This window comes from Anoplopoma fimbria, chromosome 14, assembly GCF_027596085.1.
Source record: "Anoplopoma fimbria isolate UVic2021 breed Golden Eagle Sablefish chromosome 14, Afim_UVic_2022, whole genome shotgun sequence".
Taxonomy (NCBI): Eukaryota; Metazoa; Chordata; class Actinopteri; order Perciformes; family Anoplopomatidae; genus Anoplopoma; species Anoplopoma fimbria.
In genome coordinates, this window is record NC_072462.1 from 18099421 (window position 1) to 18113950 (window position 14530).

General features: G+C 39.3%; 2 protein-coding genes across 2 annotated transcripts; both read left to right on the forward strand.

Annotated features, from left to right (window-relative positions):
* The first annotated feature begins 1715 nt into the window (after nucleotides 1-1715).
* On the forward strand, nucleotides 1716-4128 carry pus1 (pseudouridine synthase 1). Its single transcript, XM_054612878.1, has 6 exons — nucleotides 1716-2061; nucleotides 2263-2489; nucleotides 2574-2711; nucleotides 2907-3009; nucleotides 3114-3820; nucleotides 3921-4128. Exons 1-6 carry the CDS (start codon nucleotides 1998-2000, stop codon nucleotides 3951-3953), a joined length of 1272 nt encoding a protein of 423 aa, XP_054468853.1. The 5' UTR covers nucleotides 1716-1997; the 3' UTR covers nucleotides 3954-4128.
* A 900-nt stretch (nucleotides 4129-5028) lies between these two features.
* noc4l (nucleolar complex associated 4 homolog) lies at nucleotides 5029-9606 on the forward strand. The gene is made up of 15 exons (XM_054612718.1): nucleotides 5029-5191; nucleotides 5325-5445; nucleotides 5782-5888; nucleotides 6436-6543; nucleotides 6743-6892; nucleotides 7027-7129; nucleotides 7258-7292; nucleotides 7380-7430; nucleotides 7543-7654; nucleotides 7819-7879; nucleotides 8058-8168; nucleotides 8400-8563; nucleotides 8746-8828; nucleotides 8958-9071; nucleotides 9239-9606. Exons 1-15 carry the CDS (start codon nucleotides 5039-5041, stop codon nucleotides 9356-9358), a joined length of 1593 nt encoding a protein of 530 aa, XP_054468693.1. The 5' UTR covers nucleotides 5029-5038; the 3' UTR covers nucleotides 9359-9606.
* The last annotated feature ends 4924 nt before the right edge of the window (nucleotides 9607-14530 follow it).

The window sequence follows — 14530 nt, forward strand, 5'->3', positions numbered from 1 at the left end:
ACTGAGGTTAAAACAATGTAGGCTTTGTTTTTGTCTGACTCCAAGGGATAGCTGAACCTATTTGCTAGTTTGCAAAACACACGATTGACACAAGGTTTCATGGTCATCAACAAAATGCATTCGTCTGTCCACCAAATTAAGAGACTGTTGTAATTTGAACCTTGTACTTGGTATTATTTTAAGACATCTGGGTGGAACATACATTATTAATTACAACTTGCCAAATGAAACAGATTCTCATGCATTCAGTGATTTCACAGCTTTTAAAATTTGGGTCTTGACACTTACCCATGCCCTGATGGCTACAGGCTATGAAAAGCAACGATAATTCAACTAAAAGATACTCCTACGCTGTGCGTTTTCATCCAGCAAACCTAATCAGCTGTATTACCAGTCTTGAAGAATCACCAGTAAGTAACTTCCACATTTTGTTATAAAATTGAGCACATGGCATGTGAGTTGGGATTGTGTGAAACAGGGCCCTTTTCCCATTACATGCCTATGTTTGGCTTCGTGTTTTCAGCAGAAAACTACGTGATCACCTTATAAGGTGCTATGAAAAGGACATTATTAGGCCATCCCAGGATGAGAGGGTTAATGCTGAGCCTCTTGACAACCACAATCCCTCATTGTAGTGGTGCCCTTGGGAAAGACACAAACACCTCTCTCTTCAGGGAATGCTAAATCCCACTGCAACTATAATTTGCACCTTAGCGCTTACTCATTATAGTTTCATGAGTCATAGCAAATTACGGTTGGTTGCTAATGTTAATCAATATTGTAACACTTCTTTATATGGATTATGCTTTGCACCATGTAATTGGTTTATACATATGTTTCAATGCTCAAGTTATGTTATTATAGTGATAATTATAATATGTTGATATGATAAAAGGTGAGGGAGAGTCCTTGTAAACCTATTGACACAAGCAGCATGTCTATACAGAAAGGCAGTATTACCCCATAACAAGATAAATTGTAGTCTAACGAAAAATATAAAGATTAATAATTCTAAAGCTCAGTTGATGTTTGGCTTTGATTATTCAGTGATCGTTCCTGGAGCCAACCAACGCAAAGATCGCATTCTGTCTGTATTGTTGTTAGATTTTTCCAAATATCTCATGTTGTTTTTCATGTCAAACAACATGGGATTTGCAACATGAGAGTTACAAGATTGCAAACCATAACCTAAACAATCAACTGAGTAGCTTTTGAATATATATTTTCCAATACAGGTTGAAGACTCCTCCATTCATGTGATTTTGCTGCACTCAAGTGGACAAAAATATAAGTACATATGGATTTATGTCTGAATTCTCTGTAAACTAAATTTGGCTGAATGTGGTTTTCTTTTTCCTTAGTCCTCTACAAAACGTAAACACATAGAACAAGTATTATTACATTTTAAAACATTATATCAGTGGTCCAGAACTTAGGCTGCATGCAAAAGTTGTCTGAGATTCATCACTTGCCTATATTAAGAGACCACATAAAACACCAAAGTAAACAGTTGAATTTCAAGGTTAAAATTTCCCATATAAGTGGATGTAAAAAAAAAAGACACGGTTTCAAATAAAACGAACAGCAACAATATCAAACATTTAATTACCTTTTTTAAAAATGTATTATATATTTATTTTTTATTATAAGTGTTTCTTTTAAATAAATGACTGTAAGTACTCATATGACGTATGCAAAAGCGAGAACAAGGCGAGTCTCGCGATATTTACCTAAGGGGTCAAAGTTAACATTGGCCATGTGTTTATGTTGCCGCAACTACTACAGCACTCTGAGACACAGCCACAGTTTGCATTGTATTTACATATATCTATGAATTCTGCAGTCTTAAAAGCACAGACCTACGTGCTTGGGAGACTTTATATTTCGTCAAAGGAAGTTGGTTGTATCTGAATATTGTCCTCTGCTCCGCGTTAGCTTCCGTAGTTCATCTGATATGCAAGCTTTCATCCTTTAGCTGCACGATGGCTTAGCGTGACATGTTAAAAATCCGACCGCTGTTGAGTGCCTTAGTTAACAACAGACTGACGTTAGAAAGACACGGTAAGCAAATGCATCAACGATAATGTAAGCTGTGATTGCGTGTGTTCAAGTTTTAAAATACTCTTTTTGTTCGCAAGACTTATCTCCTTACCTAACCTTGCAGAACAGGACTTGATGCCAGACTGAATGTCTTGTGTAACCCACAGGGGATGGCATATTGGGGCACCATTATCACGGATTTTCCCCCTGTTATCCCCACAGGTGGCCCTTGCAAGTTGATTTGCAAGATGAGTGAAGGATCCAGAGATGAGCAGACAGCCACGCTGCTGAAAAGAGCCAATGAGGAAAATGAGGACTCTGCTGAGAAGGTGCAGGCTGCAAAAAAATTAAAAGCAGAAGGGGAACAAGCTGAAGATGAAAAGAAATATCCCAAAAAGAAAGTGGTCCTCCTCGTGGCATACTCTGGAAAGGGATACTATGGCATGCAGGTATGTACTGTAGCTGTTTCTCCCCTCCCAAGCACTTTCATTTTCTTACGTCTTGCTAAATGTGTCTGCTTTCTGTGTTTTTAGAGAAATCCTGGAACCACTCAGTTTAGGACCATCGAAGATGAGCTGGTCACTTCACTCATTAAATCAGATTGCATTCCTGAAAACCATGGCAGTGAGATGAAGAAGATGTCTTTCCAAAGATGTGCCAGAACAGATAAGGTATGTGTTTGTGCAGATATCACAGCAGGAGTACTTGTCATAGCACTAGGCCAAAAAGGTAATAATAATGATGAAGAATGGGGAAATTGTGCCACCTCACCTTTGGGCTATAACACAAGTGTAGTGGGTGGTGGTATCATATTTAACAAGCCACGATTACATGCATGCATCATCATTATTGGTGTTTTTGTTTAGGGTGTGTCTGCTGCTGGCCAAGTGGTGTCTCTAAAGTTACGGTTGATTGAAGACACCGTTGAAAAAATCAATGAGCATCTGCCACCACAGGTCAGAGTGCTCGGTGAGTCATTGGTTTTCATAATCAAGTTTTATTGATTGGAGTTTAAGATGGTTTTAACATTCAGCAATTCTTTTTTTTTTTTTTTTTAACTTCTGTTCCAACAGGTCTTAAACGGGTGACCCAAGGTTTCAATGCCAAAAACAACTGCGATGCTCGTACATACGCTTACATGCTTCCAACAGTGGCCTTTTCCCCAAAAGACTATGATACTGGCAAAATAGCAGCCTTTCGCCTACCGCCAGAAACACTTCAGAAGGTAAACCGTCTGTTTGCTCTCTACAAAGGCACCCATAACTTCCACAACTTCACTTCTCAGAAGGCTCCGAGTGACCCCAGTGCCCGCCGCTATGTCACAGAGATGTCCTGTGGAGAGCCATTTATCAACAGCAATATACAGTTCGCTGTGATCACTGTACGGGGCCAGAGCTTTATGCTGCACCAAATCCGGAAGATGATCGGACTGGTGATTGCGGTGACAAAGGGCTACGCGAAGGAGGACGTGATGGAGCGTAGCTGGGGACAGGATAAGGTGGATGTTCCTAAAGCTCCAGGACTGGGCTTGGTCTTAGAAAGGGTTCACTACGACAGGTACAACAAGCGCTTCGGAGGGGACGGGCTTCATGAGCGGCTGGACTGGGACCAGGAGGAGGAGGCCATCAAGGCTTTCAAGGAGGCCCACATCTACCCCACCATTGTCGAGACGGAGTGTCAGGAGGGCTCCATGGTCAGCTGGATGTCAACCCTTCCTATCCATGACTTTGAGGCTTCAGCCAAAGCTACTGACACACAGGGAAATAAGGACCAGAAACAGGTATCTGGAAGCCATCTCAGAGTAATAATATTTACTTAAAACCATGATTTTCTTATGTTAAAAAATAATTTTGTTCATTGTTGCTCTCCTTTTCCTCCAGGACAATGCAGATGTAGGAAATGACTCCGATTAAGTCGCCCTGCCAGCTGAAAGAAGAGACGTTTTCAGAACAAAATATTCTCTCTCTTTTGTTGGGAATTAGCTTTCTTATTATTATATCTTCCAAGATTGAATTTTTTTTAGTGGTATTCAATTTTGCTTCCTCTTACATAAATGTTATTAAACAAACAAGACAATAAAAACCTCTGTTCTTTATTGTACCCTGAGTGTTTCCTGATGTTGTTTTTTTCTCTGGATCAAATGCTAATGCCCTTAACCGATATGTGTCTCAGCTCCATTAGTGCTGGTTGTTAAGCCGTTTGACTCTTTGTCTTGTAAGAAGACACTTAAGGTCTTTTTTTTTGGCAATGCAATATTCACACTCCCATATGCACCTCACCTTAACTGATGTTCACCTTATTGGGGACAAAATCCATGCAAGAATGCATTTTAAAGTTTAGCTGTAAGTAATATGAGGGTTCCACACTCTAAGAACACAGTTAGCTCAAGTGTCTATGTTTTGTAGGATCTTTGTGATCAATTATTTATTTGGCCCAGTTTCTTCAAATTTGTATAGCCAGGTATTGCTTGTAGTTGAAAATGACATACCAATTGGCGTTGGTAATATTGACAAATCACCTGACGCACACCTTTTTAGATTTTGCTACTTAAAATGAATAATATAAGAATTCTATAAATGTTGCACTGGCAGGTATTGAACTTGGAAAATCAACATTGAACAGTGATAAGGTCCTCTATGTAAAAACCTAAGCCAAGACTTCCCCCTCCAGCCACTAGGAGGCGACACAACAGTTGAGTGTTCAGGACTGGTGCTGCATTCACTGACTGGAATTAAAGTAAAGTAGAACTCCCTTATCAAGTGTGTTCGCCCCGTCTATGCCTGAAATTCCCGTTTCCACGCTCGTAAAAGATTAAAAAAAATCTATTTAAAAATTATTTAAATCCTTATATGGCTATATTTAATAGACGTTACAGTAACTATTTTAATTAATTCATAAAGAATATTTCTATAATGTTCCCATGTAAGTTCCAGCGTGTTTGAAATAATATATTTCTGATTATTTTAAAGTAACTTGAACGTAGCATCACCCAGTAATCATGGCGCCGGCCAAAAAACGCAACGTGAGTTTGGCGAAAACATCAGAACAAAGTGGAAAAAGAGCTAAAATAGACATAAATACCAAAGTCGAGAATGTACTTGAGAGTAGAAAAAATGCCAACGACGTTTTCGACATCCTCGAGTCCCTTGAGGTAAATATACATAACTAAGCAACACTGTTTGTAGCTCCCAACTGAGTACACGCTGGTTAGCTCTATTGACACCAACGAGGATGTAACTAAACGATCCTCCGCATGTGTTTTCATTCTCCTTGTCCGTTTACAGTCAGAAAAAGAGAAAGATGTCGTCAATGCTGTCAATGCTTGCAGCAAATTGTTCAGCACCTTGCTGGAGAAGAAAGAGCTGTTTTTGGGGAAACTGCCTGGAGAGGAGGAGGCGTTGAGTGGTGAGAAACGTTACATGTTAATAATAATAATAATTATAATACAGTACTAATAACCCTATGAGGTGGATATGAGCAAGAATTACACCAGCACTGGTGTACGTTACCTACTGCTGATGACACTGATGGGATATCCAAAGAAACAGGTCAAAATGTGTTTTAATCAATAATAATTGAATGTAATTATTTCAGCCATGATTCTGACGTCTGTAAAAGAGACTGTTTCCACTCCTTTGGTGTTGACTTTTCTGCACATCAGACAGGAACATGGTCACAAACCCTCATATAGAGTTGCAGGTCATACAATCCTAATGTTTGTCTGTATGTGTTCTGCTTCAGGAGGGTTGAGTGCTGATGAGAAGTACCGCATGTTCATGAGACACCGATACAACAGCTGTGTGGAGGTGCTGCTCGAGCACCTCAACCATGAACTTCATAGTGTTAAGGTGAGTTGACTGAAAGGTTCAATGGAAATGGTGTTCTCTCACACACACACACACACACACACACACACACACACACACTTGGCAAAGGATTTCTGTTAATTTATTTATTCAGCCATTTACATAAGACTTATACCTAATAGGGGCCACAGGGTCACATCATAGTAAGTATGAATGATAAGACGTGTTCTTATTTATAAGACAGTATACGTTTGTATTGTTTTTTTATTTATCACCTTGTAAAAATGAGGTACGCTGGTATTACTACCAGTCTCACGTAATCAACATCCTCTTTGACAATAACACCTTGTTCTCTTTGGTCATGTAAACTACTCTCTGAAAGTTGGTTTATTATTATTGCTGAGAGACATAAAAGTAATCGCAGATGAAAAGGAGAAAATGAAGTAATTTGTAGTAGGTTACTCGCCTTTATCTTGTGTACTGTCATTGCAGACCAGCTCAGGTCTGCCAACGCCTATCATCATTTATTTGTTATCTTTCTGATGTTGATATTGTCTGTTTTTTTTAATAAAAAAATGTCTGAATACAGGAGAGTGCCCTGTGCTGCCTCATGAAGTTTGCTGCTGGAGAAGGAAAGCATCCCCTCGAGGACTTAGACTGGAGTGAACACTACAGCTTCCCAAGAGAACTCATCCAGGTAAGATTTTGTGACACAGAACCTGGTCATCAGTGGTGGGAATATGAATAAACTTTATCTGTTCCTTTGTGTGACTTCAATTATTTCCCCATTTTGTTTGACATGACAAAGGGCAGTTATTTTTTTTTAAATCTACCAACTTTTTTGTCATTAGTGGCACAGACACCTTCTGATGTTTCTATTATTATTTCATCATCAGGCAGTGGTGGACAAACTGCTGTCCAAAACTACAGACAACTCCCTGCTGATCTCCAGGTTCCAGGAGTTCCTTGAGATGGAGGATGTACGCTATTATGTCATGAGCTCCATCCGTGAGGATGTGGGCAAAGTCATGGACAAAAACAAAGGGGTAGGAGATCTATTCAGTACTTAGCTCATCTGCTGTTGCTGAGCTTGCTTATTATTTTCCTTGTCGCATTTTATTTTATTTTGAAAATACTACTTGGTGCGCTGAATGCTGTTGGCTTGTCTTTTTCCTCTCAGGCGTTGGTGCCTGTATATCAGAACAACGTGTTCACCCTCATGTCCAACATCAGCATACCAAACCAGGAGTCGGAGCTCACAAACTTCATGGTCAAACAGGAAGGTGAGACCTGCTTGTTGTCAATGCCGCAATGTTGAAGTGTTCGTCTCTTCTGTTTAGGGAGAAGAGGCTGTTTTTTGTACATGAATGCAATGTTTTAAAAGTCATTTAACTGATTTATTTTTTTGTAGCCAAGCATGAGGACTGGAAAGCTGCTAAACTGAATGTAAGTAAAATAATTTTAATCAGACGTTCACATTTCTTAACTTAGAAATTTTCCGAATAGGATTTTAAATGTTGTACTTCATAACAGGAACACAAGCGTGCCTTTGAGAGGATGTGGCTGGGCTTTCTAAAGAATAAGGTATTATAAAAAACATGACCGTACAATCATGTCTAAATGTTGTTGTTTATTAATTAAAATGTATTTTCTATACACATCTATAACACTTTGCCATCCCATCTCTCTGTTGTAGTTGCCAAGCAACATGTATAAAAAGATCTTGGTGATCCTCCATGACTCCATTTTGCCCCACATGAGTAAACCCACACTGATGATTGACTTCTTGACTGCAGCCTATGAAGTCGGTAAGTTATGCCTGTAGCCCAGTAGTGACAGTACTCGAACATCTTCATGTGAGCTGACAGAGACTGCTTTACAATAACCACAGTGTTGTCTCTGGGATGTATTATATCTATAGGGTGATGCTGGTAATCATGATATGGTATTTTGTCATGTTTTTGTTGAACAGGTGGGGCTATCAGCCTGCTGGCCCTCAATGGGCTTTTTGTCCTCATACATCAACACAACCTGTGAGTATAACATGAGAAAATAGTAAATTTAGCAAATTTAAAAGTCACATTAATTACAGTAATATGTTGAAAAAACACAAGGCTCTATTCTCAATCTATAAAAGGCAACAGTAGACTGAAAGATGTTTGAATTGCATAAATACTGTACTATATGTTGTGTTTGCGTGTGTGCTTGCAGAGATTACCCGGATTTCTACAAGAAGTTGTATAATCTGCTTGAGCCTTCTGTTTTCCACGTGAAGTACAGAGCACGCTTTTTCCACCTAGCTAACATCTTCCTTAGCTCCAGGTAAGAAAATTCATGCTTCTCTTAAAAAAATAAAATCGATCCTCCTGGAGCACTGGACAGGTGTACAATTATAGTTAAAACTATTTTGATGATTGATGGCCATTGTTGAGCATCACTGAATTAAATGGGGTTTCGAGGGAGAATGTGATTATCTGATTCGAGCTGACAGTATGCCCATGTAAAACTCAAAATTCGCACATTCGCTGAATATGTATTTGTTCCTTCCTCCAGTCACTTGCCAGTGTACCTAGTCGCTGCGTTTGCCAAACGCCTGGCACGCTTGGCTCTCACAGCACCGCCTACAGCCCTCCTCATAGTGCTGCCCTTCATCTACAACCTGATCCGGCGCCACCCGTCCTGCAGAGTCCTTATTCACAAGCCCAGCACAGAGGATGGTGAGCGTCAGTCACTCTCCTGTTTATGGTTGTAATTGCATCGGTTTCAAAATGCCAGGGGTTTTAGATTGCCAGTCGGAATCATGATGTTTAAGACGGCTTGTAGGAATTTTACTGTGATGCACAATCCAAGGAAGCGTTTTAGGATGTATGTAAAGGTTTGTTTCTTTTCATAATGACAGAGCCTGTGGAGGACCCGTATCTAATGGATGAAGAGGATCCTGCCCAGTGCCGTGCTTTAGAGAGCAGCTTGTGGGAGATTAAGGTGTGTACAGCATGTGATGTGTCTCAGCCAAGGATTGATTTGGAAATGAAGGAATATCATGTACATTTAGGAATCAAACTTAACAGACGCATACTTAATTTTCAATGATTTTCTTTTCTTTTCCTGCAGACTCTACAGAAGCATTACCATCCAGATGTTGCCAAAGCTGCTATGTCCATCAACACACCTCTGTCAAACAAAGAGGATGACATCAGCGAGTTGTTGGAGATAACAACATATGAGGTAAAGGGACACCTCCAAACTTTAGATAACATCTACTCATTATTGTCCATTAGTGCATATATAAACTAAATGGAAGCTAACTCTTATAAATGCTATTGCTCCTCTTATACTCATATAGTCATGTATTTGAGTAACATGAATAATGTGTCCCATGTTCTTATCCCCAGATGATGGAGAAAGACCTGAAGCAGTCTAAGATCAAGAGTGTCCCACTAGAGTTTGAAACTGCCACGCAGTTACTCAAAGGAGGGGGAAATGTGTTAGGACAGCACTTCTGTCTGGATTAAAACAAGGAAAAATGAGCGGCCTGCATTCTTACTGGTGATACATTTCTGGGAACAGTTCATCTGTCAAGGTGACTGTTTATAGCTGTTTGGCCTGGACAGGAAGTGAGACAGAGTTCTCTAAGAGACCAGCTACAGCAGCAGCAGCAAGAACAACCATAATGCATTTGAACTGGAGTTGTGTCATTATGTTTTTCTCTATGACTTTGATATGTAACTATTGTGAATCAGTAAAAAAAACTTTTCAATAACTCATGTTGAATAAATCTCTTTGGATTGTATTTGGCACATTTTGGGATTGTTAAAAGAAATTGGTTACAAATTAATTGGGAGCTGAAGTTTTTTTTCTCCCATTTGAATTTCTGTACAATTTTGATTATTGTAAACAGATGTAAAGCCGCTTAAAGCTATATAAATAAAATTAACTTCACTCACAGACTAACAAACTTTGCAGCTCTACAGTGCTTAATAACCTATTTCTGAAAATGGTTTTGCACTTTTACTGTTGATTTCAGTCACTCCTTGCTACAGCAGCAGTAGCCATACAGATAAAAACACTGCTAATCCCAGTATAGACCGCATCAGCAGGTAAACACACCAGAGAAAAAAGGGGAATCAGTATTGGAGTCCAACCTATCTGGTGGCCAGAAACACGTTTTAAATATGGAAAAATACAAATCTCAGGGCTGTTTCTGTCCTAAAGTAGCCAGGAAAACAAGTGTAATGCAGCTTTAAAGGCCCTGCACAGCCACACAGGTGTTTTCACTGATCCAGGTAAAGTTAAATGTACCAGGAATGTGTGTGTGTGTGTGTGTGTTGAGGGTGTTTCAAGTTGTACAACATAAACCCTGTCTTTATGCCGGGTAGTATATATTTTGGACCTTTTTAACGTTATAGTGACACCACCACGTGATCAGGTCTGTCCCCCCACATGGTGCGTTCAGGTGACAGGTTAGCCTTATAATGCTCTTTTACGTCACCAGTTCATATTTCATGCTCTTTTTTTTGAAGTGTGCCATATGGTCAAACAGCAGGCAGCCTTGGGTACAAGAACATCGTGAGAGGAAAAAAAAAATCCTGAATCATAACGGACTTCAGTGTGAAAAGAGCAAGTCATATCAGGTTAAAGCTGTCCAGAACACGTAACGTTGCCAGCAGGCGGACACGCTGAAGAGGTATCCGCATTTGATGCAGCGCAGAATAAACAGCATCCATGCATGTTTTTTTTTTTTTTTTTTTTTTAAGTTTTTGAAATTTTATGTATTTTTCTTTTCTTTTGATGCGTTTTTGAAATGATCACTCTGAAGAGGATGAGAGCAACCGACAAGCTCACCTGGATGGGTAAACAATTCACAATATGTAACATTTACAATATGTTTTTAGTGAGAAAACATTTTTCTCAGACATTTTTTTTTAGCATTTAAGAATTGCAGGGTTTCAGGTGCAACGTCATTTTCTTAGATATGCTGTATCTTTTTTTAAAGGACCTGCAAACTGCAATTGTATGAAGTTTTTCTCCTGCACTGCAGACAATGTGCATGCATTTTAAACATCTACATGCATGCAGAGCTTGGAGCATGTCTCCAAAACCATTTACAGCTATTTTTTATTTAATATAATGCAGTAACCCCATAACTAAACTCCACTTGTTCATCTAAAATTGTGGTATTTTTTTTGGATTGGTATGTGCTAAAGTGTTATCAGCACAACAATCATTCTCAGAATCAAGCTAAGTTAATTACGTGGCATCACAATAGTAATGCTCTACTGTCTTCTTCAGAGGGATGTGGCATTATGAACAAAGACAGCAATAACAATAAATCAATCATAGTAATGGACTGATAGAATAATTAATAGCTGGATGGCAAATGAAAAACCCCACTTAGGCCTGGATAATGAGGCACGCACAGCACCCTCCTCTTACTTTAATACATCTGTGAGATGCTTTCCACTGCAGGTTCAAAGATGGCTTGGTGGGATGCAACATTTCTGCATAAATCTACAGGACTCCTGAGCTTTGTGTGTTGTGGTTGTTGTTGTTGTTGTTGTTGTTGTTTTGTCTGTCCTCCTCCCATCCCCTGCAAAGAAATAGAAGCTGTCCAAGGTGAGTCAGCACGGAGAAGCTGTTTGCGCAGTTGGCTGACACTTTAAGAGAGGCTGGGGAAGAGGGAGCTGATTCATTTTACAGTATTCTTTTTTCTATTACCTCTAAGAAAAAAGAAGTATGAAAACAAATTACTCGCATTTCTCCTTTGTCCATTGGTTGACTCTTTGTCGATGATAGTATCCAAAAAAAGCATTTTGAGTACCACTTTTTTTTACATTACTGTGATCCTTTTCTGCAGTTGCTTTTGTTTATTACAAAAGAAATGCCTTAGTCTAAAAGACAGAACACAGATGACGGAAATCAGCTGTTTGAGTATATTTATTATGATGCAGCAGTGGAGTCAGATAAGTAAAATCTCCTGATGCTGCATTAACCTTCTTAACCTTCCATGTGTCACTGTATACTAGTTTTTGTCAATAAGTGTGTGTGTGTGTGTGTGTGTGTGTGTGTGTGTGTGTGTGTGTGTGTGTGTGTGTGTGTGTGTGTGTGTGTGTGTGTCTGTGTGGGTTTGCGTAAAGGTAAAAAACAGCACACATAGATGGGGATTTAGCACTGACTGATAAAGTCGGATGTTTTTTCCATGCTCCCCCCGTCATTGTGTTGCTGTGATACAGTAATCCTCTCTTATGTAACTGAGTGGCGCTCTCTCTCACTCGCTCTCTCTCACTCAATGAACACACTCGTACACATGCGCTTTGGTACACACATGTAAATATCAATCACACCAGTCAGCACCTACAAATGCATGTAGACATATTGATGCAGGCGCAGCAATGTTTAATTGGACATTGTTGCTGTCAGGGATTGACTATAAACTAGCAGTAACAAACAAGTTATGTGTTTTAGACCAAAGAAGATGAAGGAATTGTACAGTAAGTAAGTAAGAAACTCTTTGCTAGATTTGTTAGTGCAATATGCCATGCATTCTTTTCTGTGTTTATGTTTGTGCAGTTGCACGTTGTGGTTTTCTATATTGAAATTATTTTCCTTCAGGTCAACTTCGTATGGTGGAAATTTGTAAAGATGATGTAATGAAAGTATTTTGATCAGCTATTGACTTGAAACTGCACACGAATAACAAAGTACATGAAAAAGTTCAGTACTAAAGAACTAATCTTAACACGCAGTTATAAAAGGCATTTGGTAACCCGTTAAAATACCAGTGTACTTGATAGGAAAACTGTAGTGTATGCATGTATTTCTGTGTGTACATCAGCTTGCAGTACATTTATTGCGTACACATTCAGCTGTATGTTTTGGTTTTGTTTGTGTGTGGTGCAGTAAGCGTGTGCTTGTATGGAGGTGTGAGGTTTCCAGTGCGGCTCCAGCGTGTGTAATCTCTGGTTGTGTGGGTTTTGCAGGTGATAATGCGGGATCACACGTCCGACGCTAACATGGAGGAGCTGCTGAGGCGGTCTCAGATGGAGTTACAGTGGATCCAAAGACAGCTGGCCATGATCGCTGCCAGAAACATACAGCATCACCACCTGCACACCAAGGGCAAGGTACTGTGGTACCACATACTGTAGGCCTGTGTTGCTACTGCTGCTGCTACTACATGAAACCCCTACCAGGAGGGGAAGTTTGCCCACTGATACTAATCTTGTCTGTAAGGATTTATACTCCTACTAGACATGATTAAATTATCCTGTTATCAACATAAAACAGACCTCCTCTTTTATTAGCCCACTTGAGAGGAGGAAATCTGGGGATAAAGCAGCACATTTATGGACTTTCCTTAGAAAAAAGGAACATCTGTTCAACCCTAATCTGATAGATCTTCATTACATGTTATTATGACGCAACACTTGACGATGCTTTTAGACTTTCCTCCACTTCCTTGATGATGGACTTCCTGTTGCATTTTGTCAACCACCTTCTCCAATACACTCTTTAAAACACAGATGTATGTCTTTGCAATGGCAATAATGGTGATGTGTAATCTTTTAGTTTAACAACTTAAACTTTGACCCAATATTTAGTCCTATATATGAAGTAAAAAGTTCACATTTCTATTTTGCAAACATTACTAGATATAACTTGAAAAGATACCAGAATAACATGTTATTTGTAAAAATTTGTTTATGATCTGTAGAGCACACAAGCAGAACAAGAAGTTTATATTTTTCTAAACCATGCTATGACAAGTGCAACAAAAAATACGATGTGATCTCAGCAATCTATTTTTGTTGTTCAGCACGATCACCATTGTTATTGCCGAATATTATTTAATCTCATTCCAGCTCTTCCAGTCTTAAAATTTTAAAATAGAGAGTTTTGGGTTTTTGCCTGCAAATCCGTTGTTTTCAATAATCTTTTACCTTAAACGACCCTAACAAATGAACACCTGTCTGCTGCTGTGTTTTTAAATCTTCCTATACAATTATTTTGGGAGCTTTTATGGCAACTGGCATACAATGTCCTGATTTAGATTTGCTGACCAACACGATAGATTGTATAGGCATTTCTGACCTTGACTGATATTCTTTATTGGGATGAAAACAAAAATCCGAGGCACTGTTATGGCTCAATGAGAAGAACTCAGGCCTTGAAGTGAAGGATCAAATAACTTATTAATAAAAAAAATCTTTTTTAAATATTTAACAATATAGCTCCATACAATATCTATTTTGTTGGCGTCCTGGAAAACGTACAAAATGTCAAGTGTTCAGCTGATAACTCCATCCCTGGTGTTTGGATTTTTTCCATTTATTTCATGTGGCCAGATGAGGACAGCATACTTCTTATTAACACATATCAAACATTAAAATCCACCAAGTTGAGAAAGAAGCCGGTCCACGACACGCTCTAAAGGTAGCAGCTTGTTTGGGTAGTTAAACGACAAGTTGCCTTCAGCTATTTGCATATTTAAAGGGGCCATTGCATATTTCTGCCCAATCCAGTTTACATCTGTTCCTGAACTCTGGTCTCACAGGGGCTTCATGTCATGCGCGAAGAGAATGCACTATGAGAGCAATGCGTCTACAGTAAGGAAGGACACAGCCTGTGAGCAAGCGTTGCTAGGCAACAGAGTGGAACAGAGAGTACGTTCTGCTTTCTCTTCTCAC

Bases quoted from the DNA above. Each gene is read 5' to 3' on its own strand.
- noc4l (XM_054612718.1), top strand. From the start codon at position 5,039: ATGGCGCCGGCCAAAAAACGCAACGTGAGTTTGGCGAAAACATCAGAA. The intron at 7,293-7,379 runs GTAAGTAAAATA...ACTTCATAACAG, and splicing joins GGAAAGCTGCTAAACTGAAT to GAACACAAGCGTGCCTTTGA. The intron at 7,655-7,818 runs GTAAGTTATGCC...TTTGTTGAACAG, and splicing joins GACTGCAGCCTATGAAGTCG to GTGGGGCTATCAGCCTGCTG.
- pus1 (XM_054612878.1), top strand. From the start codon at position 1,998: ATGTTAAAAATCCGACCGCTGTTGAGTGCCTTAGTTAACAACAGACTG. The intron at 3,010-3,113 runs GTGAGTCATTGG...CTGTTCCAACAG, and splicing joins ACCACAGGTCAGAGTGCTCG to GTCTTAAACGGGTGACCCAA. The intron at 3,821-3,920 runs GTATCTGGAAGC...CTTTTCCTCCAG, and splicing joins GAAATAAGGACCAGAAACAG to GACAATGCAGATGTAGGAAA.